The 25,152-nt window shown below is 37.9% G+C and overlaps 1 protein-coding gene across 4 annotated transcripts in view; it reads right to left on the bottom strand.

Annotated features, from left to right (window-relative positions):
* Nucleotides 1-25,152, bottom strand: part of CCSER2 (coiled-coil serine rich protein 2) — a 60,932-nt gene that overhangs the window by 8,442 nt on the left and 27,338 nt on the right. For 2 of the 4 annotated variants that reach the window (XM_041404882.1, XM_041404883.1), the window contains exons 5-10: nucleotides 22,303-22,465; nucleotides 21,526-21,712; nucleotides 15,642-15,725; nucleotides 14,787-14,873; nucleotides 13,232-13,330; nucleotides 5,031-5,115 (exon numbers count right to left, since the gene is read on the bottom strand). In XM_041404882.1, coding sequence (XP_041260816.1) covers nucleotides 5,031-5,115; nucleotides 13,232-13,330; nucleotides 14,787-14,873; nucleotides 15,642-15,725; nucleotides 21,526-21,712; nucleotides 22,303-22,465 — 705 coding nt within the window. The remainder of the gene's footprint in view (nucleotides 1-5,030; nucleotides 5,116-13,231; nucleotides 13,331-14,786; nucleotides 14,874-15,641; nucleotides 15,726-21,525; nucleotides 21,713-22,302; nucleotides 22,466-25,152) is intronic. The other 2 variants (XM_041404880.1, XM_041404881.1) reach the window with 1 other exon arrangement.

The raw sequence follows: 25,152 nt of genomic DNA, 5'->3' as shown, positions 1-25,152 counted from the left end.
AATCAAAATTAGTCAATTCACTCCCTACTTCGTTAGCCTAAGAGATTTTCCTATTTTTTCTCTCAAGTGAGACTGGCTGTTACACCATCCAGAGAAAGATGACGTCCATGACAAGGATTACCACTACTGTACAGTTATCAAACTACTGAGATCGTATTAGCTTTGTGCTGGAAAGCTGAAACATCACGTTGTACTGTTAAAGAAGTTAAATGGACTATTAAAGAAGTTAAAAATGTGGTCATGACCATGATATTCATTCATTAGCTGAAAATTCCCTTCAGTTTTCGTTATCTTGATCCCCATCTTGATTCCCTTTATAATACCTTGTAGAATGAAATAAAGTAATTTTCTCCCTGCAGTGTCTTGAGGAAGGAGGGAAGCAATGCAATGGAAAATCTGAGAACTGCATGCACATCTCCCACAGACATGCATCATGCACGGGGCAAAGAAAAAACCCAACAGTGAAAATGCATGAGGAGGAGATGGGAATAAATCTGAAGTTGTACTGTACCACGCTTTATCACAGAAGTAATGGACTAACTTCTCAACTCCTTGCCAATGGCATAATGGAAAGCAGAGACAAGAAAAAGACAAGGACAATGATGTCAGAGGACCAAGACAAAACAATGAGCAATTGCCATGACAAACTGCAACTTTTCACCACTTCAATTGCAATTACCGTGTTCCCCACTGGTTTTTAATCCTCCTTCAAGAAACAAAGGAAGCAACAGTATTTAAGTAATGCAGTACAAAAACATTTACAGCAAGACCTTACAACCTTACAACTTCAAGGTTTTTAGCAATTAACCTCTTATGCTCCAAATACTGCAACTAGAATTTCTGTGTATCATTAAAACTGCATAAAAGAAAAATCTTTGCACCCATGTATATGCATGTTCAATATCTAACTCTTAACAGCAAGGTCATTAAAGGCACAGCATTCCATCCTTGGATCATATTGCCCTCATTTTTCATAGCTCAGTCTTCCCAGCAACTCACTCACAAGCTGGAAGAGACAACTACCACAGGTTCTTTTTGGAAAGGGGTGGAAGGGAAGGGTTGCAAACTCTTCTATGTAACTCTCATTTCCTCATCAGTTCTGCCATCCCTCCTCTCACTGCCTTGGCACAGGATAAGCTGTCATTTCAAACCACAGCCTGTGCAGACACAGCCCTGCTGAAAGGCTGCACCAGATAGCTCTCATTTTCCAGCTCTCGAAAACATCAACATTTCACACCTTAAATCTGTAGCATGCTAATACCTTCTTTTTGAACTTTTTTTTCTTCTTTTCCTTTGATCTAGCTGTATTATATCCATATTTCAGCATTAAAATGTAGGATTCTGCAGTATGGAGAATGATTTCAAATGATGACACAAAACAACCATATTTTTTAAGCATCATTCACCACAGCCATGAGGCTAGTAAAATAATTGGCAATGTGGCAAAGCATTATTATTCTTTCTGCATAATCTGTACAGAAATCCCAATTGGAAAACTATTTTTTCAAAGAAAAATTACTTCAAGTAATAAATAACTACATCAAGGCAGGTATTTCATCCACAAATATAGATATATGTGCAGGAAGCAGATAAATATGACCACATACAAAGTCAAGGGTTTTTTTGCAAACATAAATTCTGTTTGGTACAAGAGTCCTCTCTCTTGTAGTTGACTCTGCAAGTACTGAAGTTGGGAGGAAAGGAGTTTTTCCTAAAAGACTCTTCTTCATACAGCTGAGCACTCTTGGAGCAAAAGTAATTACATTAAAAAGGCAGTAAATGTAATGATTCCAGGATCTTTTTAGTAATTTGTCAGAGAACTTCCCAGCTAATGCTCTGGAGCAACTTGTTTCTGCTAACACAAACACTCTGTACACCCTACAAAGCTGTAGCATTCCATAAAGCTTTGGAAACATTTCAGCAACATGTCTTTGTTTAAAAGAAAATGCATGAAAAAGCACAGCCTGGATCTGATTTATAGTCAGTGGGCATAGAGCAGCTTTCTTGCTGGTGATAACAAGCTGTGTGTCACCTTCTATAATTGCTTAGATTATCTCTATCTGTAATACTTACACACAAAAAGTCTAAATACTTCTTCCAGGACGTGCACAGTTAGTGGAGACGTAACAACTGCAATGCTTGAATAGCAAAGTGGTTTTGATCAGCATTTCTGATCAAAACCACACTTGGGGTAAGGGGCCTAGAGAAGGTGGTGTAATAGTCTTGTATTACAACACAAAGTCATGATTGCTTCCTTACCAATTTTTACTCTAAATCTTTATTTCTAGAGCTGCATAATTAAAGCTCCAGAACACTAATGGAAAGGGTTTAACTGTACTGAACAAAGTTTGAGATGTCATCAAAATATATTCCATGATAAAAAAAAAAAAAAAAGGAAATGACCCTTACACAGGAGTTTAGTTCAAGACATGTGGGAATTACAGGAACAAAACAATTTGGTTTTTATTCCTAAAATGACAAAATTAATGTACTGTTATCAAATTGTTTATGAAATGCAAACTGCTGAATTGTTTCCAAGGCTGGTGAAAAAACATGAAATTAATAAATGTGTAAGCATTAAAAATTGTCATTAAAAGTGAAAAACATACATCCAGTGCTGAAGTGTGTTGCAGTGCAGTGATATGCTAAGGCAAGTTCAGCAGCAGGTGTGCTGACATTGTGACTGGTGTTTAGAAAGAGCCATAAACCTACAATAGTGCAATATTGCCTAGCAGGGATATATTTCCTGTCCTGTACAGCAGGAGGGAAATTATTTTTAGTTGTTTACACACTGTAATGTGAACAGTATACAGATTTACACCCTCATAATCTATAGTGCCTGTAAGTGATCTATGTGTCCATCACCCATCAACAGCACAGTGAAGAAACCTGCAGAATTCACGTGCAGAGATGATAATTTAGGTTCAGGATCCAGAAGATAGGAAAGAAATGCTTGGCTTCCAAGTCTATGCAGAAAACCAGACAAAATCAGAAACTACTTCATGTTTCCATCATCTTCTCTGTATTAGCGCAAAAGAACGCTGACATTGGTGTTTCAGGCTGTCCTACACTCAGTGGTGATGCTCAGCTCAGCATTTGACTTAAATATTTGGCATATTTCCCTATAGTTGACATTTCATACCAGTTCCAAAACCTGAACACTGAAATCACTGAACCAAGTGGGAAAGAAGGATACTAGTGACTGTTCCAGTAATGTTCTACTTTCCAGAACTGTTCACACAGTGATAAATCATTGATTTTCCAAGAATTTCATTAAAAATGTCTAAGGAAACTCCTAAAGTATACTTTATTTTTATTCCCAGGATTGGTATATAGAGTAAACCTAAGGCTTAAAGAAAAAAAGCTAGGAACATTCCACTAGTGGAAACTTACTTTCCTAAACAATACATTAGTTACAGTTTAGTTTAGCTAGTCAAGGGCCCATTTTCATTTACTTCACTTCCTTTACTAGCAATTCATTGAATGCAACATATAAGATGCATACTAAAAAATCCAACCTGCTTTAGTAATAGAAGTTTATTACAGAATTCCAAGTAAGAGGCCAGCTTTGTTAGTGAGGGATGAGGTAGAGGCTCAGAAAACCAGCGAGATTAGCAAGTAAAGTTTTCTTCAGCTAAGCAGCCACTGTGATGTGACACCAGAGGCTCACGGGGCAGCTGGGACACCATCCTCCCATTCTGACTCTCCAGTCTCCAAGCCCCAAAGCCGTAACATTTATAGGATCCTCAGATCTAAAACTGTTCTTGAAATCAGTCTCTGTTGCCAGGACAGTGAATCACCCAGGCTGTGCTACTGCTGGCTCCTCCACTCAGCAACAGAAGGCACAATCATCAGATTTTGGGGTTCTATGTTCATTACACACACAGAGTCCCAACATCAAACACCACAGAAAAATGAAGCACATCCCGTATTGCACAGAGAAAAGCCCATGAAACAGGCTGTGCATTCCTGATGAGTTGTTTACATGAACATCGTCACACAAGCGTCAAGGGAGTATTTGAAGCACAGTTTACAAAATACTGGATTTTTTTTCTGGTGATTGATACAAGTAAAGATTATTGCAGTGTGAAATATATGTAAGCTTAGTTTTCCAAGGTGCAGCTTACTCTTCAGGTCTGCACTGGCCCTGGAAATCATACTTTGTTTCCATAATTTTACTTTGCCTTTATTTCTTGTCCAAATACACTCTTGAGCTTTGCTAGGCAAACACTGTAATTTTGCAAATTACAGTACATTAAAAAATATAACTTTAGCGTTATGATGTAGTTATATTTCTTCAAACACTTATCTGTTCAAAATGCAATACCAAAGCACAAAATAAGACTTACCATTTCTCTATGTCTACGTAAGCATACAGTTTTAAAATCAGCAATTGTCTTTTGTTTTGCAGATCCAAGCCAAGTGAACAAATGCATCTTATATCAGCCCACATTGTAGCTAGCACATAAGGAACGTTAATAAATCATGCAAGTTGTGCAACAGCCACTTGAATTAAGAGAAGCCTTTTTACAACAAATACCGAGAAATGGGGGGGGGAAATAATTAGTTTGAGGGAAGCCATTCTGAAAAGTTAAAACTTTTTGTGAGAGACAATGCAAGTGACACTTTCCCACCAACACTTTTCTGTACAACCACGAGGCGCTGACGTGAATGCGCCCACAGACGCGTGAGCAAACAGAACACACACATGGACGGGAGAGTGCATCACAGCCATGGAAAACAGGGAAATGCAGCAAGCAAAACTGATGTTAAGACAGGACTGGAAACAAGGGCCTACTCGGGTTTGCCTGAAGAACTGCTGAGGTCTATTGGCATTTAATAACTGTTATAAAGCTATAAGTCGTAGCTGCTCGTAGGCTGGCTGAAGGAAGCGGTTTGTTAGGCACAGACTATGGTGGATGCCTGGAGATCTGCCTGAGAGAGGAGGAGACTACGAGATGAACGGTGCGTGCAAAGGGAAGCTTCTACTGGAACACGGTGAGGGAGATGAGTGAGAGGTACAGACTCACTCTGTCTGCGGTGCGGTGGAACACTCCGAGGGATGCCCTGGAATGAGCCCTGCCAGGGAGAGAAGGAGGGAGCAGAATACCCACCCTGTGCAGAAAGAGAGAGGGGGAGAAGTATAATAAAAAAAGAGAACAGGGAAAAACAAGACACCAAAAAGCCACACCATTCTTTTTCTTTTTCCCCCAGAAAGGTATCGTTATATTTCCAGTTGTTCTATTTTGTAAAAGCAAATGTTACACGCTACCAGAGCTCAGATGTCCTAAACTAGTTAGACATCTTACAAAATACCACCATTTTCATTCAATATATAAGCACACACTTCTGTGCTCAGTAGGGGAAGCGTACAGAAGCTGAGCTTTTCATAATTAAAAATTATGAGAAAATTGTATTTACACAGCTTTCAAAAGTGTTTTAGAAATGCCTCACCAAGTAGTAGCTTGCTAAGTTCTAATCTACTGGAAAACCAGTCAATTGTAGTTTACAACAAAAATTTCTAATGCATTGAAACAAATTTTCCAGCAAATCCTGGTGCTTTAGAGGCCACTTTACTCCAATTTCATCAGTATTATTTATTGTGGAAGAGAAGAGGTGACATAGACCTGTTTTCTTTGCACTTTGCTCTTGGAGCTTGAGTCTTCCATTAAAGGATCAGGGAACTGTGCAGATCCATGCAGTGCAGGGTTTGCCTGTCAGAGCTCTCAAACCACCACAAGTGTGACACACTGTGTTTGCTAGGTTCTCAAAAGAAGAAAAAGCCATTTTCTTATTACTTTTCCTTTTTCCCACATTCTTACCTTTGCAAATCCAAGTTCCAATTTCCCTCTTAAACAACACAATCTTGATTTCCTATTTCAGCAGGGCAGGTTTAAGTATTTACAATCCTTTTGCCATTTAAGCAGCTGAAAACTGCTTTTCTAAGTCCTGGAACACTGGTACTACAATAATGACTGCCCCACTACCCTCCTGACCAACAGCAACTAACTGTGGCTATCCTGTGAGCCAGCAGACTGAAGCTATCTGAACAGCACCCACATCACTGAAAACAGGAACCCAGTCTGCCCTCACCTCCAGATTCTCTGCTGCAGACCATACTGCCACAGCTGGACAAATAATAAAGTATTTGATTTCCATTCTTCTTTTAAAACAATGCTAAACATCACATTATTTCTATAAATAAATATTATGCTTTTATTTGTCTTAGGAGAGTTTTAAACACCTCCCTGATCTTCCTGTTATCCTTACCTAATCAGATTTTATCCAGCACTATTCTAGGTTTCAGTACTGCTAAGTTGAACTTAACACATGCATTTAACCAAGTCTTAGAATCTGCTAGTCAGAACACTTTTCATCTAGAGCAGGAAAAAAAGAAAAAAGCCTGACAAGACTCCTTTACTGTTCTTCAGAAGCTGAGATGAAACAATTATTGCAGCAAAATCTAAGGGGAAAAATGAAACAAGTTCTTCAGTCTGATTATCTCTAGATGGACGTATTGATTACCTAATGGGTTCTTACAGTCCTCCATCAGCAGTCATTAAGATCACAATTTTTAGACTATTGCATGAAAGTACTGGAGCAGTACCAGCTTCAGTCAAGCAATGTGACAAAATAATATAATGTGCTGCATCAGCTGAAAAGGTACATACACTGGATACATAAATAGTCCTGTGAACACGAATTATCACTCTGACTGATGAGAAGATTATCCAACGCTTTGGATTTTCATAGCGCTGTACAAAACAACATTACATTTTACAGGTTTGGTCACATTTCATCCAAAATTGTGTCAGGGTACTGGAACACCAAGTAAAACTCTTTCCATTCCCTATACATAACTCAATCTCCAAATAGCAGAAAGCACGTCATCACCAGGCACAAGTCTGATTTTGCAGAGACTCATCTGTGTTGGCAATGGGCTTTTTTCTTTGAAATTTTTAACACATTAAGAAGGGAGGTGAAAATTTTATATCTCTCCCTTTTACTCTCTGAAAAGAGATTAAAAGAAGCACAAGCCATCTGAGCTACATAACAGTTAAGACGCTATTGTAAAGGCAATGAAACATTTACATGTCTTGATACGTTCCAGAAATTTTTAAGCATCCATATTAGCACTTCAAAGCCCAGCACTAAGTACAGTCATCTCAATAATTCTTCATGCTACTCTATCATTGCTCTGACTAGAGAGGCAAATGAAGAAAGCGCAAGTAGCTTCCTTGAATCTTTTGCCAGCTGAACTGAACTAGTCTCCAGGCATATTTTAATCCCTTTCTCCCAAATGCTGCAGTTGACATTGCTCCATATAGGTGAGTTTCAAATAAATGCCAGATTTCTTTTTTGTAATAAACGAATAAATAATTTTTTTCTAAAAATACCCCAAACCAGGGTTGTTTAATTGTACAACAAATAAGGTAATAAAATCAACATCAACTGAAAAAGTAAAAATCAGCAGATACCACACTGGGAATGTATTAAGATGAGTGTTATGATTTAAACTGATTATAAAAATTATAAAGGATGTAGCAACCCCATTGATATAGCACATTAAGATTTAAGTATCTGCAAATATGCCTGGCTTACAAAAAGATTAATTTTCTTTTAATAGTAATTATTGTATAAAATTCCAGCAAATTTACCAAGCTTTCTCCTTTAAACATCAACTCATATTCATCTCCTATTACTCAAATGTGCACTATGGTTCCCAAGAAATCAAAAGAGGAGGAAAAAAGAAACCCACTAAAAACCACATCTCCTCAGATGATACTACATATTCAAAATGCACAGATAATGTGGCAGTTTCCTACTAAAACTAAGAAAGAAAAAAAACCTGAGTCACCTGAATTTATTACAATGTCTATAAAACTCACAAGCATGGAATTCTAGAATTGAAAGATGAGAACATGACTTAACTTCTATTAAAAAAAACAAACCCAAACGAAAAAATATCTGGTGGGATTCTCCTGGGTACTGAAGCAACTTTTTCCTCTAAGACTTTAATTTAGACAGCAGCTTGAACAGTCCCTCCCCACAGCCATTATGTGCATCCAGCCATTACTCTTAAATCCCATTCCTCTTATTTTCCAGGTACTGGATTTGTGAAATAGCAAAGGCATCCCCAAAGAGAAGTGAATCAGAACTTTAAAACAACATGAGATTCAGGAGTGGAAAAATAAGAGCAGCTGAGATAGGGCAGACTACAAATCAGAAGGACAAATGTTCTTCTGAGATGCTGATGAATTGTACTATTGCTTTATGTTGTACTAAATGCTTTATGAAGTTCGGACTCCAACTGCACTGGGAAAACCTTGTGACACTTTCTTCTTTTAAATGCTACTATGAAGACAAAGGCCAGAGTTTTCCATTGCTAGTTATGAGCAGACTTCAACCTTAGAATAAGAAATCATGTGAACAAAAGCAATTGCTTCTGCCAGAAAAGGAGAAGCAAAATATTTCTAAGCTATTGCCACACTGTCATTTTAGTCCAACAGCCAGATACTCCAGTTCTTTTCCCAAGGATACACATGCAAAACTGCTACTGCTTTAAAAAGTCTTTCCTGCTGCAGAACCAAATACAAATACATTAAAGATCCTTTTTTAAATCCATACAGCTGCAGCCTCTGAGCACTTCAATGAGGAGGTAATTTTTGCTGCCTCCCACCAAGCACTGCCAGTTGTTTCATACACTCTCAGAGCTCCACGTCATGAACAAACCTAGAATGACAGACTTCACTACCGAGGCAAACAAAATGTTTCTGCAGCAGTCTTCTCCTACTGGCCTAGCACCCAGAAAGAGATTATGAATAAGCAGTTTTGAAAGTATTCAGATGAAAAACTTTATCAAGCCAGTTTTATGTGCTGGTTTAAAGAAAACCAGCAAGAATTGCTTGTGAAGGGTTCAAGGACCTCTCTTCTGTGTAGTCCCTACGTGTCATGCACAGTCACAGCACAAGAGACAGGCGGCACAACATGACCACCTAGTCCAGCTATGGTTTTGTTTCACCAAGTACATGTATAAGAACATGAAGCAAACAGCAGAGCATTGGACAGTGACAGAAACAGAGGCTGGCTGTGAAGATGAACACATACAGTGACTGGACCTCAAAAGCTGCAAGCTTAAATTAATGGCTGTGAAGCTGACACATACAGGATGTTTAAGGCTAAGGAGAAGGAAGATTCTAAAACCAGAAGGCCAGCAATACAGAAAGACAGACAAAGGATTACAAAGGTTCATCAAAACAATTGACATGAAAGGCTTTGGAATGACAAAGTGGAAGAAAATTCTAAAGGAAGGCAAAGAACGTCTCAGTGCAAAAGTAGAGAAAAGATTGAGCAAAGAACAAGACCATGCACGTTCCCATGCAAGTTGGAGGTTCTGATGTCATTTCAGCAGAGACAAGAATGAACTTGTATGTACATTCAGACAGAAAAGCTCATGTCATCACTGTGAGCTGTTACCAAGGGGAAATACCCAGCTTTTACTGTACACACTAGCTCCTCTTGCAGGGAGTGGAAGAGCAACCAGCAACTAGGAGGAGCTGGTCCTCACAGACCAGAATCTTTTGCAGGTATCTTGGATCAAATTCAGGGTTTTGCAGTTTGCTTGCTTGTCTATTTACTTCTCAGCATCTGCCAACATCCTTCCCAGCCCAAGAAAACAAACTATTTATCAACAAAAACTTGACTTCTAACTTCTTACCCTCAAAGTCTTAAAAACATCAGTATTTACTATTAGAGAAACAATGCTGCAAGTGTGGCAATGGATGCTCACATTTTTCTTTCTTGTAAGCTGTTCATTAACATGAGTTTCTTCAGGTAATTTTTATCTTCTTCAAGGGCTTGGTTATTTTCTTCCATGATAGTAAAATCATAAGACACACAACTGGAATGCATTCTGTATAAGAGATCTGTAAGAGATCCTTTCAGAAATGTCACGGTCTACCCTGCCAGCAAATATTTCTACAAGCCTTTATCCCACAGATGGTTAACCAAGAATAAAACACAAACCTAACCTAAAAGTTACCTAAATTTTGAGCATCCTCACAGGACACTTACAAGAAATACCATGTCACAGACACAGCAGACAGGCAAAAGGTAGCTACCTATCAATTTTTAAGAAACCAGGTTTCCCAAACATTTCTTTCCAGTTCCTAGTTTTTACTATGTGAACACTAAGTTCCAAGGATGAAGTTAAAGTTCTACAACTTCCACTTATGTATATATTTACCTTTAAATCTGAAAAAAACCTTAGAGTTCTTTGAAAAACTGTGGTCCCTGAAGAGACAAGTTTATAATCACATCAGACTGGGCCATTTTCTAGAAATATTTAATAACAAAGAAACTATGTGAACATGACTTTTAAAAATGAGTATATTTAGTGATATCCATTTATTTATTTAGTGACAGAACCATGAAGTGATCAGAAATAGCAGCCATTTCAAATGGCCAGCTGAATTGCTGTAATTCATATGGTCTTAAATTCCTAATTGAAATAGCTGCTTTCCACTCTCACTGTTTCCTAGCTCAATAGCATTTATTCTTTATGACACACTGCATTATCAATGTTTATTAGGCACATTTCAGTAAGTATTTAAAGCATTCCTTGGAACACTAAGTCACTGTGTTCTCAGACTGGTACAAACTCCTGAGGAATAAACACATTGTATCAGTTCTGATTTGTATAGTATAGAATTCATAAACAGTCACATTAATCTTGAAAATTTTGATACCTGAAATACCTAATACCCACCATAATTTGAAATGACTGGCAGGTCAACACTAATAGGAAAAACTGAAATAGTTAAATATTCATTAAAATTGAAAACTATTACAAGCTTAAAGAAGCAAAAAGCTAAAGTGCCTCAAAGGAGCCACTCTGTCATTGCCACGATTTCAATTACAATTTGGTTTAAAAAAAAAAAAAAGCTAGTCTACATAAAAACCTGGTAATTTCATGAGCGTTAACAATATTTCAAGATTTATACTACATATATATAAACAGGATTTTTCTTAGTTTTTATTCTTAGGTCAAGACCACTAAACTAAACTGAACAGGAATGTTTATAAAGCACAAGAATTTCTTTGAGAGATTTTTGGGATTTGAGTAGTGAGAATATGCTTTACTTAGGTGTCTCCTTCTGTTTACTGTACTCTTACCTCAAGAAAATAAGAGCTGATTGTGTCTCCTTTCTATTGCAAGAGACCTTTTTTGTTATTAGGTTTCAGATCAAAAACTTTTACGTGCAAGGAAGCATCCAAATGCATGTTAGCAGAGGAAGCATTAAACCAGAAAGGTGAGGTCTGACCACTGGAACAGAAATTCGGCTGCACCAGCCAGACCACTGTCCTCCTTGGAGAAAACCCACATTACAGAGTTCCTGTTTCTGTTCGCTGACAGAAAGCCTGTAACTTATAAATATGCATGTGAAGACATTGAAAAAAAAAACCCCAAAAACATGCCCAAAACATTCTGCCCAAAACTTCCCAGCTATTAAAAGGTCCTGAAAAGCAGCAGAGTTTCAACATTTGTTAACATTTCATGACTTTTCCTAAGTCCTTTATCAATTTCATGAGAAACTTTGTACGTGGATAAAAATACCAAGATGTTTGGATTGTGCATGCAATGATCACATGCCCAGAAACACGTATGGGTATCATATGCACATATCCACACACCCAACCACAAATACAGCACAGGCTCCTTTAGCTCTTCTCAAAGATACTGTCCCTTAACCCAAACTTCCTCCTGACAAAAAAAATGTCTTTTTGAACAAAACTACAATATAACTTTACAAAAAATATACTGGCCAGCCTGACCCAAAACAGACAATGGTGCTGAGTGACTCCTTGTGCTTGAGACAGCAACTCAAATTCCCCATCTTCTCCACTACCTTTGTCTTATCAAGTAACACCACAAGCTGCACAAACTAAAACTCCTGTAGTTATCCACTGACTTTCTATGACTATTAATCTTGACTCTGATGCCACGTGATAAATGAGCTAGAAAAAAGGGAAGAGGGCAACAATAGCCACTAACCTTGTAACAGTATCAATGCACAAAGACACGCCATGAACAGCACACACATGAAATTAAACTGGGAAAAAGAAACAATGCAAGGGCTCAGAAGCTCCAAAGTAAAAGGAGAAGAAACACATGTGACGGACCAAGAAGTTACATGTACATGGGGGAGCAGAGGTGTCAAAGCAAACCAAGAACTACTTAAGGTTATAATCTCTTGACAGCTTCTTATGACAGAAAGGAGGAGGTTGGAAAACATGGGTAAGGCTGTTTGCCAGTAACTGGTGAACACACAGCGTGGTGGTGCTTCTGCCCCATACTGCTATGTATTTAAAAGAGCAATTTTAGAAAGAAAACAGGGTGATTAATCTTTATTACAAGCTTACATCAAGTAACTCAAAGTAGGATAAAAACAAAGAAACAAAAAAAAGTCAAACCCATTTTTAACCTTTCAATAAAATGTCCTAGGTTTTCTAGCTAGAGCAGTAGCTTTAAGATCCAAATACTATTTGCTAGTGACTAACAAAAGCTTTGTTTAGTAAAGGTAATTTCTTCTTATTACATAATATCAAATATGTTGTCCCTCCCCCATCTTAAATATTCTATTGGTGTTTTATGAAGAATGTAAATTTTACACAGTGGAAACAAATATGATCCATGCAACAACATATGGGAATGAAGACGTCTTTTGTCAAAGTGATTTTCACACAATTATTTTTTAATGATTCAAGTTATAAAAATGAATTATAAAAAAAAATTAAACAATATTAACTTTTGCTTTTACACTTATGCATGAGAACTTAGAATACACTGTTTATTTTCCTCAACAAATACGAAAACATAAATAACAAAAATTTGACCAGGAAAAAAACCCAAAGAGTACTTTGAAGTCAGGATGTAAGAAAATCTCTTAAGCATGACTAGAATTGACTGTAACTTAAATACTGCAAAGGGTGATTATTTAAAGAGAAGATTTCTAGAATTTAGTTATTTATTTTGAAATAAATGTTTGCAATATTTGTTTACATAACAGGGCTACAAAAAAATGCAAGGGTTGCACAGCGGGAAGGACACTACTCACACACAGTACAGAATCTCTTAAACAGGGCTGAGTAGTGTGAGAGCCAGGGTTATAGAAGTGGGGAATGAAAGGCAGAAAGAGGTACCCAAGCATGAAGGGCCCACTTTACTCACAGAACTCCTCCTCCAGGAGGTTTGTGTGAATTTATCGGCACATGCGCGCACTGCCCCGGGAGGTTTTTGACCGTCCTTCTGGCAGTTACATCTAGTGGCCTTAATCACCCCCAAAAAGAGAAAAACAAATAAGAATTAGTTAGAAATTAACTAAACAAGCCTTTTGAAAAGTATAGTCAAGGACCAGTGTTCAAACATGAAGCATGACTTCACTGTAGACCACAATATGATTAAACTGTAGAAACTGCTGTTTACAGCACTGCACAACTGCTGCTTTTCCCAAAGGATACTGTGAAGCAATCCAGAATAAATACTGACTTTTGGAAAGAGTTTTTCCACTTAAATTTCTGAAGCACTGAGTTCTTCAAGTCATCTTTCAGTCATGACAAATGTAATTTTTACCCATCTCTACAGCAGAGTTCCTCCGCTGCAGCAGTTAGAGGTTACTCCAGCAATCAGGTACACAACTGAGCAGGGAAGGAGAAACTTCCTTCAAGGAATTTTAGCTGATTCTTAAGGGTGAGACTAAGTGTACACAAAACCCAACATTTACTGCTAAATGCTAACAAACAAGGTAATTTGGTTTGGTATGTTGTGATCTCGAATTCTGCTGTTTAAACAGCAGAGCAATCACCAAATCTTCATATTTTAGTTTTGTTTTAGAGGGAGAGGATGAAGGCCACAGCTCAGCTTTACTGCACACACCTACAAAAGCACATGTTTAACATTTCATTAGAGATTATGGTCACACAAGCACTGTCACCAGCTATGATAAACATGTATGGCGTGCACCTCTTGGCATCTCATCTACCCTGCCTGTAGGATCTTGCTGTGGCTTGAAATGGCTGGAAAATGTGGGGTTGTTTTACAAGAATTATCACAGTAGGTGAATTTAACAAAACCAAATGCAAAGATATGCACGGCAAATCCAAACTCAGAACAAGAGCAAAAAGGTAAAAGGCACATGTGACTTTTGCTTAAGGCTTTGTGTTTCCCTGAACCTAATTTATGATCAAGTGACACATAAGTTGTTCCCAGTTGAATATTCAACTTATTTTGTATTATTTCCTTAAAAAACAATCAACTTAGAATATGACTTTGTTCAGCTTTAAATTCTATGGTGTAATTCTTTATTAAGATAATGGACAGTAGAGGAAAGGAGAGGGAGAAAAAAAACAGTAACAAAATCTTTAAGCAGAATGATAGGCCCAATCCTCATCCATTTTTAAAATACTGCAAGTGTAGCCTTATCTTTTCCTCAGTGTTTTTTCTGAGCAGCTTCTAGAATTTTATGTTCAAAACTGTTTTGGAAATTAAATACCTTCAACAGCATTATAAATATCCTTGCTTAGTGCCACACAAAATCATGACCAGATTATGGAATTAAAAATCCCAGGAGCACAACTGGGAACCCAAACCTACCTTTGTTACAGTGAAAGTGCAAGAAAAAAATAGCTGTCTAAGGTCTCTTAGAGCCTTCATCAGTACTGCCTATTGAAGTTGCACTCCGCAGTGCACACCTGGGATTTTGCTAAACATTTTAGATTATACTTACAAGCTGCTGCTCGAGTTGGTTGATTGTTTCATCCTTTTTCCTCAGTTCATCTTTAAGCTGCCTGATCTCGTTCAGCAGATCATCCATCTGCAACAGAACAGTGGTTTTGTGTAAGGACTGCCTGATCTAAGGAACACCTCTACAGGACATAGGAGATGAGACATGCCTGGAGGCATGGCGGTGACACAGCACATGCTCTCCTCCTCCTATTCACACACAGAGAGGGGCTGCAGGCACACAGGTAAAGAGTGAAGAAACTTGACTAAAAGTCCCTTTAAGAGGCCAAATTCAGCTGACCCAATGGACTTCCAGGGTAAGTAAATCAGCTGCATTTTTGAAGCAGTAATTAATGTGTTGTGCAAACAAGTGACATTATGCCGCTGAAAAGGCCTAGTCAGCAAACACTACCTACAGTCCTCTCTATCAACAACAGAAATTACTGAACTCAGAACAAGCATTAGATTTTAAGTGTTCTTCAACATCATGAAGTATTTATAGCCTTGTTACATTTCCAGTAAGCAATGTTTCCTTCCCATAAATACAGAATTAGTGATCTTTGTATAGTGATTTTACAGTAAGAGCCAAGTAATGCTACAAAACATTACCGCCACAGAAAACACAATGTTACAAGTCTGCAACTATAAAAGATGACCCCATCTGCAATATCTATTGTGACTTCTGCCTTTAATACTCATTCTAAAAAACAAACTTGCTACTGACTTTGTGGGGTTCACCTAGGTTAGCATTTAAACAAAGAAAGAAGCAAGAAGCAGTACTTCAGTAACACACAAGCTTTGGGTGTGTTTTCTAAACATAAACAGGTCTTATTTCTTAGAGTCAATCAATGTAATTTACCTTAAAAGTTGACTCAGGTTCTTGTGGTTCTGGACTCGATGGAACCGAGAATGTGATGTCCTGAAGTGACACATTTTCATCATTCTACCAAGGGACACAGACAAGAATACAAGTTTGAATCAGCTGTTGAAACAGCAAGTTTGCTTTTTCCCCCCACAGGAAAGCCACCCTTGCTGCAGCCTGTGTACAGTGCCCAGGTAATGACCGTGCTACAGACACTTATATCTCATTTCTGTAACTTCATAGAACTTTACATCTCACAGTTTTCTGGTGCTGTTTTGGTTTGGATGCTTTTGGGGTTTTTTTGTTTCTTGGGCTTTTATACAAATTGACTGTTCATTTTGAGAACAGTCAAGTTTACACTGTCCAGCACTCAGTTGTCATCAGCTCTCAAGCAGCTACTTATCCCTTCCAGGCCCATGGCCAGCAAATGGAAGACTGATGAAGCAGCAGTTTACACACCATGTCACAGAGACTTCTACCAGAGTGCTTTGAAATAATTTGCACAGTAATAGCTTAAAAATACAAACATTAGTTAGCTCAAAACATTTGTAAAATGCTAGAGGAAAAATGCAGCAATTAGAATCCTAGAATTACTTTCCGTTTTACAAATTTTTTTTGCATATTTATATTGTATTTCATATTTATCTTATATTCTCCAATTAAAAAATGTCACCAACATTTTATTTTAAGCAATGATTCAAACAAATACACACACACTCAGAAGTGAAGCCCTTCTCCAATTAAAAATGTCACCAACATTTTATTTTAAGCAATGATTCAAACAAATATGCACACTCAGAAGTGAAGCCACAGATGGTCACAGTTACAACTGTGAAAGAGTCACCATGGGAATGGGAAAAAATACAAAACAAGACACACTATTTCAAGCAAAATTATCTCACATGGCTTTTCAAAGCTCTGTACCTCCAATATACCTTTTACTGCTATTAAAATGCAGGGAAGTGGAGCAATAAGACATTCCACAACAGCAGATTAAGACCTGATTGCAAAGCAGGTTAGTATGTCACACAGTCCCTGGTGATTTAAATCCGTACTCCAGGCCTGTGCTACACCTGACTCATTCACCAGCAAAGCAGGGACAAAGGTCATCTGCAGCAATTCCCTCACCACTGCTGCAATCACCTCAGCACATGTAGAGAACACTGCACTACTGGAAAAGAAACAGTTCTAACTCTATAAGTAGGAACTCAAGCCTCCATTTGAACACATGCTAGGATTAATCTATAAAATCTGAGTTTTTTTCAATCCTTTATGAATCTTGTGCTTTTTGTTTCTTTGTCATTATACTGCTAAAATGAAATAGGGGAAATCAGCAAAATAGAGTCATCCCTGTACAAAAAAAATGTATTAGGATTACCAAAAAGATGATACAATTAGCAAAGAAAATGCACCTGGTTATATGCATATGCTGTTTTTGGTAGGCTAGAAATAATACTAAATATACCAAAATGCCATCAAATTTGGAAACTTGGAGAGAATATCTGCTTTAAATCTTTTGGTAAAGATACAGTAAACTTTATAAAGGTATCACCACATTGCACATCACAGTACAACAGGCAATATAGAAAACTGCTACTGCTAACATTTTTACAGCAGCAGAACACATTATTTATTTTGGTGTAATCACTTATTCAGAGCAGTGGCAAGTTTATCGGGGCCTACTAAATTTTTACCAAGGTTTAGGTTTTGATTCCCAATTCCAAGCCCTCCTCAGTACAAATCACTGATCTGAATAGACTCTTCTGCTAATGGCTTTTCTATAATGATGCAAGCAGAAGCTGCGTAAAGTGGCCATCAAGCAGAGGGTGCTATTCACCTGCTGTCTGCTTGGCATTCTGAGCGCAGTTTCATCCAGGCCATGTCAATCGCACTGCCACTGTCAGTGTCACAGCAACAATCTGACAGTTAAACAATGGCTTAAACCTACAATTGCCAATTTGATTTGCTACTGTTTGTTCATCTCTTTTGGTTCTGTTTCTTTCAAGCACAATTAAGTCACTGAGGTGAACTATTTTGTGGCTAGTAAAAAATACTTATTGTAGAGGTGTTTATACAACTTAATGCATGACACAAAAACATCTTCTTATTTTGTAACTCTGTTTCTTTCTTAACTTCAGGCTTTTCATAAACAAATATGAATCTCTCTTGTGAATCTCACCAGATCCAAAAAGAAAAGAACACAATGAATATGTATTTCAAAGGTACACAAGTGACTTACTGATCAAAAGCCTCAGCAAAATGTACTGATGCGTTTAACAAATTTGCACTACATGGTTCACGTTTTCATTCACAGCTCTTCATTCAAATGGCCCATATCTGATAAGTTACAGTGAAGAGCTGTGCTTGAAAAATAGAATTTCATTTCCATTCATGAAAGATAAGTTGAAATGAAACATTTTTTATAAAACCTGCCTCGCACAGAAAAAAGAGCTTCACAGATCTCACAGTTCTGAGAACTGCTTCATGTTTCAGTCCTCCCTACAAGAGCAGCAAGTGATAATCTGAGGTAAGACAGGGTGGCTGCAAGTCATTGCTGGGTTACTACAAAGGATGGTCAATCCTTTGAAAGATCAAAGGCTCCAGGGCAACAGAAACAGAAAAACTTTATTTAAAATTGTATTAACACATTAGCCACCACCCAGAGCAGTAAGTTTATGAAATTAACTGAGGATGAGGAAGAAATGTTAAGACCAGAAAACTTCTTTCTTAATAATCAGGCAAATGAAGTACCTTAGTCAATGTTGAAGAAGGATTAACATTTACATGTCAATTATTACTAGAATTAGACTTAGAAAACATTTTCTTCTTACAATCCAAAGTTAGCACTTCAGTTAACCATTAAAGAGAGAACACTCTCCAGCAATACACCTCTCTGTAAATACGGCTATATTTAGTACAAGAACAAGCCACATTTTTCACTCCATATAGGTTATTTTACATTACATTACTGAGAAGTACGAGAAGGTTAGACACACTACTGTGAAAAATTTCTAAGTTCTGTATGAGAGTGACTCCTATTGCTGATTTCACTGTCTGAAGGCACAGGAAGATGGCAGTGAGTGAGGAGTAAGCAGCCAGCACGTGTTACTGCTCACACGGAGCTCAGCCAAGGCTCTGTTACTCAAAGAACTGTTTCTTCTTCCAAGCTGAACTGGGAATGCAGCACCAACCCCAAGTGCTGCAGCTGTGTTGCTAGCAATACACCAGCTAATTTATATCCAGTTATGTGAGCTCCAGTCACAGCAATGAATCCAGGACAGCACATTAAGCCTCCCCAGGAATGTGCTAGGTATACATTCATTACGTGCTGTGCTCTACACTAAGTCACACTACAGCTGATGAGATAATTGTATAAAACTGAATTTAATTACTAACTCTTCCTATTTTACTGTAACTGTTCCTCTGGGACCTTGAGCGTAAGTCCTGACTATAGCTCTATTTCTACCTATCCAAATTAAATATTATTGCTGAATGTCACAACTGGAGAAAGACAACACGTACACTTAAATGTGTAATGTTGGTGGAGCTAATAGAAGAACTTCTGCTTCCATAATAAAACTGGGGTTTGAAAGCAATTGACTCTCTACCTTGGTTTTTTTATGTTCTGCAAGAAGCTGCTTGTGATCCAGTTCTAGTTCAGAATGCTAAAGTCCAACTAATTGTTTTCAAAACTGTATTTCTGTTCAAGAAGTAAAGAAGAATTGTGGTATTTTTACTGATTCCTGTTAGTATGAAGCTCAATGTTTACAGTAAAGACTTAACACTTTAATGTAATGAAAAAATATTTCATACAAGTTTTGCCCTAATTAGCAATTTAGGTAGTAAAGGTCTGAAGTTTCCTCCTCTGTAGCAGGCTAATTTACTTTTACATTACTATTCATGTTCTTTGATTAAAAGACAGGATTACACACAGGAAAGTAAAATAAATATTCAGAAGTCCAGTGATGAGTTTTGGAAGTGGTGAGTCAAAACAGGGTTGATTTAGGTCAGGAAAATACAGCCAAGTATGCCTGACAAAGTGTGAAGGGAAGAGTAGTACCTGTTGTTATGAAACTCACTGTGCAGGGAAGAAGGATCAAGCATTTGTCAAGACCAGGAGCAAATTTTGAAAAACGGACATAATTAAGAGTAACTGCTTCATTCTGTGCACTTAAGTTCTTTAAAAAAAGTTAATATGACCTACTTGAGGCAAAGCTCTTATTCTGCAACCTGGCCATTACAAACTAGATCAAGATTTTACACATGATACTCTGCAGGGCCACACATGACTTGGCTATAACGTGCAAGCTTTTACACCATGAACCACACACACAGATCGTCCATCAAGCTGCCAAATTGTCCTTGTGTTAAAGGCATTAAAAGTCCTGGGTAAAGTTTCCCTGCCACCTCTGTATTAATGCCTGGGGCTGTTGTGGGGCACAGTTTACGCAGCCCACCACTCACACACTGGGTTTTAAGAACACACCTTCCCCTTCTGACACTGCATTATTTTTGTTGCAATTGTTTTTTGCCCTGACAAAATCAGGAATAGATCTCACCAGAGGAAGCAAGGGCATTTCTAAAAGGCACAATCACACCCTTGAATTAGTCTCAAGGTTGACTTGCTTTTTGTTTTGTTGTGTTTTTAGTTCCTTACTTTTAGGCACAAAGTTATTTTCATTACATTATCATATTAAAAAAGAACAGCAATGAATTTAGTATTGAAAGACAACATCATACACTTTCCAATCCTAATCTGTGTATGCCTCAAAAGAAACCCTCATGGACTGTTCTTTATTATGGTAATAAAGAAATTTTTGTAGCTGAAATGCCATACATCTGCTGAGTCATTCAGCACTTTACCAACTCCCACAATTTTCCAAGTTTTGAGGTACACTGAAAAAGCTCCTTAAAAGCTTATGACAATTTCATAACATAGGAAGGTTAAATTTGAACACTTCCAATAGAGATGACCCAGCAGGATTTGCTAAGCTTCTTGTCAAAACACAAAGAAAAGACTAAAAGAATGAGGAAAACTTTTGCACTTGTAGGGTTCCCAGATGAAGGAAGGAATGATGTATTTGACTTCATGTTTTTAGAAGGTTAATTTATTATTTTATGGTACTATATTAAAGAATGCTATACTAAAACTATACTAAACTAGGCTAAAGAATACAGAAAGGATGCTTACAGAAGGTTAAAAGATACTAATGAAAACTCATGACTCCTTCCAGAGTCCTGACACAGTTTGACCCTGATTGGTCATTAAGTCAAAACAATTCACATGAAACTAATGAAATAATCACCTGTTGGATAAACAATTTCCAACCACATTCCAAAGCAACAAAACACAAGAAAAACAAATGAAATAATATTGTTTTCCTTTTTCTCTGAGGCTTCTCAGCTTCCCAGGAGAAGAATCCTAAGCAAAGAGATTTTTCTAAAAAATATGATTACCACAGAAAACAAAGCCTTAAGAAAAAGCTAATAGCATTGACATGGTGAATGCAAGTTTGATCAATGGGATCAATTTAATTTTTTTTTTAAACTCTCAGCTTTTTTGAATATTATTGGATAAAAGCTGGTTTTCACATACACTGATTTTTTTTTTTAATTTGATGTTTCCTCAGAGAACTAAATTTTAATATTGAATATATATTAAAAAATTTGGTATTTAGGGTGTTTTGCAGTCAGCAAAGCGCTGCCAAGGCAGAAAAGGCACTACTGGAAACAGCAATACAAGGTATAGTCACTCTCTGGAACTTTGTAACTCGATCTATAAATGAAACACCAACATCCTAATAAGGCCAAACAGAACATAAACCCACCCAGGCGCAGTCTCCTCTTTATTTTAATGCCTTAGTCCCTGTGGAGAGCTCACCTGGTGCAGCAGCCTCTTGAGCCTGAGGAGCTGTGTTTTGACGGCGGTGCAGTCCTGCACCATGTGCCGCAGCGTCATCTCGTCCAGCATCACCGTGTTCTCCGCCAGCGCCCGCGGCGCCGCGCAGCCGCTGCCCGCCCCGCAGCTCTCCCGGGGGCCCACGGCAGGCTCCAGGTAGTTTGAACCCCTAAAAAAAACCCAAAACAGAAAAATACACATGACAAACTGGAGCTAGACAAGAAGGTAAGAAGGAAAGTGCTAAGTAATGCAGGCTATACTTACATACTGTGGCACACAGCAGAAAATAAATGAATAAATCCAGAGTTTTCCTTTCCACTCCCAGAGACCCCTCTCAGACTACAAACTACAGTACCCTAAAACCAGTTAGTACAGCAGAATTTCTCTAAACTGTCATTCAACCCTGTAAAGAGTATAGGGCTACATTTACTTTAACAACAAATTAAACTGCAAAAAGCTGCCCAAACTTACAAAACCCAAGTAGTCAGACATTGCAATGGTTTTCCATGAAATGCATAAGCTATTTGAATCAACTTGTATGATATTGTATCGACATGAGCAACAAGTACTTGGACTGAAAACAGAAGCATAGGTTTTGAAAAGAAATTGTTACAACCCTCAGCGGTGCATCCACTCAGACATAAAACTATTCTGGAAATGTTGTACTCGTACTCAATATCACTTGAGATCCCTTAGTGCCAAAAAGGAATTGCTCACTGGTGGTTTAAATGATTGTCAGGATATAGAAAAGTGATTTACCTGTTCAAATCATTTTTACCATGGATATAATGGTCAGTATGGCCAAGATGATAGTGCTCCTGTGTATTCCATCGCTGTTGTGGTGCTCTTTTCCAGAATCCCTCTTGATGCTGTCTCGCATTTCTGTCTTGTCTCTCATAGCGGCTCATATTTTCACATTCCTCTACAGAGAGCATAATGTTAAAAAAAATCATAAGACCTGTTCCCAGGACTTTGCAAATAAAATATTAACTATGTGTTGGTAACAGATTCAGTGTAAAGTCTGTGGGGTTTGTTTTGGTTTTTTAACTGATCCAAAACAGTATAAACTTGTTACAAGAATAGCAACCTGTAGCAGAAACTGAAGATTCCAGCTTTAACAGTATTTCTAGTTTAAATAAAAATAATTTGGAGGAGCTAGAGATTATGGAAGAAAATAAATTTAAAAGTCACAATTTCCTGTCTCTCTTTCTTGCTGATGGTATCTCCAGGCCTTCAACATGTTCTAACAACACACAAACACAAAAAGGCAACTTTGTAAAAAAAAGGCCAGCATTGCATTGCAAAAAGAAAACAACTTTGTTACTTAAAACACAGATATACCTCGCCCTATTCACATGGTTTGGTTTTCAGATTCAGAAACATTTAATCTGTATTTAACTGGACAACCAGCATGATTTAAAAGAAGGAAACCAAATGATCTCTTTAAAACACCAACTTCTGCAAAGCCACAGGAATTCCACGAACGTCTTAAGGGAACAAACGCTAAATTTGGCAACAGCCCGGAAACGACTGAGAGAAAGCCAAAACCCAGGAGTCACATCAGACAGACCAGGCAAAAACAATCCTAAACTGCTATTCTGCCACCACACCTCGTCCCTCACTTACCCAAGGAGCTTTCCCTCACATTGTCAGCGGTTTCCTGGGAGCGGCTCCGCACAAGGGAGCAGTGTTTGCCCCGAGCCCCGCTGCGCACACGGCTCCGAACAGGCCCTCCTTCCTGCTGGGTTCCCAGCCTGCGTGGGGCTGGGAGCCAGCCCCGCGTCACCCTGTGATTTACACGGCCCTCCTCGCTCCCTGCATGCTTGTGCAGCTACAAGTGCTGCTATAAATAGTGGCCAAGCAGCATGCCAGGCTCCAAAGTGAAACCAGGAGAGTTTCCTAGGACCTGGAAAGTCTTAAGAGGCCGACGTCAGTGAAGTCGCACATAAGTATGGAAAAAGTGTTGGGAAAAAGGGCTGTTAAACATTACTAGAACAAGTACTCATACCTACAATTCAGTTTTTATCACCTAGCAAATAACCAAAAAATTGCATAAGAAAATAACCTCATTCACCTTAACTAACAAGATTTATTTTCCTTTAGCAGTGTCTTTCTACAGCTCATAACACATGAAAATTCATAACAAAATAAGCACTCAGTAAGTTTACAAGCAATTATGATTTTCAGCTTTGGAAAAGTAAATACTGAGACACTGAATAAAGACAGGTGGACATTAACCAAGAAGTTTTGTTTTTTCAAGTGGTCATGTCTATAAGGGAAGACCTGGAAGTGGCTTTTGAATTTTTCTTTCAGATCCTCTTTGCTGAAAACACAGAATTTTCAAGAAGCAGAGATATCCAGTTTATGCCAGGCTAATTTTATAAGGAAACCCAACCTCTAAAAAACGGTCAAAAGTAGCACTAATTAGCTTTGAATGTTTTTGTGGTAACCATTTACCTTTAAAAACATGCCCTTCTAGCAGTTTTCAAATTAATAACTTGTAATGGAATTACTGATGCAAATGCAGTGCATGTTTCATATAAACAGGGAAACTTAGGAGAAATTGATCTACCCTTTAAAATTGTTTCTTTAGCTTTTCCCTAACAGAATTAAATTACTCCTACTGAAAGAATATGCCTTAGGCTTGCATTGTTACCCATTCTGGAAAATGAGTAAAAAAAGTAAAAAATTCATACCTGTCAGGGTTGAAAAGTTGCATACTTGCAATGTTCTCAATCATTTCACACAAGCACTTTGAAAAACTCATTGAGATTTAAAAGAATAAGAACTGCACTTCACATGTGCACAGAATTAAAACGTGATGTGCCACCATCATCACAGATGGAAAACTGTGCTTTATTTACTGTAAATTTGGCTTCATATCTAACATGCACAAAGGAGTCTTCACCCAGGTAACTCAGAGGTGCTCTCAAAAACCCCTGAATTCACTTCAGCAAGGAGGTGAATGTTACACAAAACAAGTAAAGGCCTCTTCCTTTCAGTGCCTGCTTGCACTGGGTAGGGCTGACAGTGCTCCACATTCAGTGTTTCTGTACTTGAAGATAGACTGCCCTTCACTGAACTTGCAGGTAAATCTAATACCCATATTCACACAACAGTAGCTCATAATAATAACAATACTCATCAGTCCCATGAGTAGCTCAGGAATAAACAAAGCAAATGCCTCAAACATAAACAAAGTAAATGCCTTTCCAGTCTGAGATTTGAGTAAGTGCAGCCATAATTTCCCTTACCAGGTTCATTCTGTTCTGAATTTGCTCTATTTCAGGGGCATCTAGGTACCTCTACCCTCTCTGTGAAAAGTCTGTTAGCACCCCCGCTGAAAGCAAGAGTGCATAAAACACAATTTGAAAACACATCTTAAATTTTACATCTTCTGCTACCCTGACGTGTATGTATATCTATTAGGACATACTTTCATTTTGTAAAAGAAAATTATTTATCTTAAAGAATTATACTGCCATTCAGCAAAGCTGAAAGAAAATACTGTCCCAGCATTTCCAAATATAGCTGAATCATGACACTGAAAGACTAACTTAAAAATTTCAAATTTATTCTATAGAAATAATCCTAAGGAAAAAAACCAGT

Source organism: Onychostruthus taczanowskii, unplaced genomic scaffold, assembly GCF_017590055.1.
Source record: "Onychostruthus taczanowskii isolate IOZ18803 unplaced genomic scaffold, ASM1759005v1 scaffold22, whole genome shotgun sequence".
Classification (NCBI taxonomy): domain Eukaryota; kingdom Metazoa; phylum Chordata; class Aves; order Passeriformes; family Passeridae; genus Onychostruthus; species Onychostruthus taczanowskii.
Note: the sequence above shows the minus strand (reverse complement) of the source record. Positions and strands in the feature narration are given on the sequence as shown.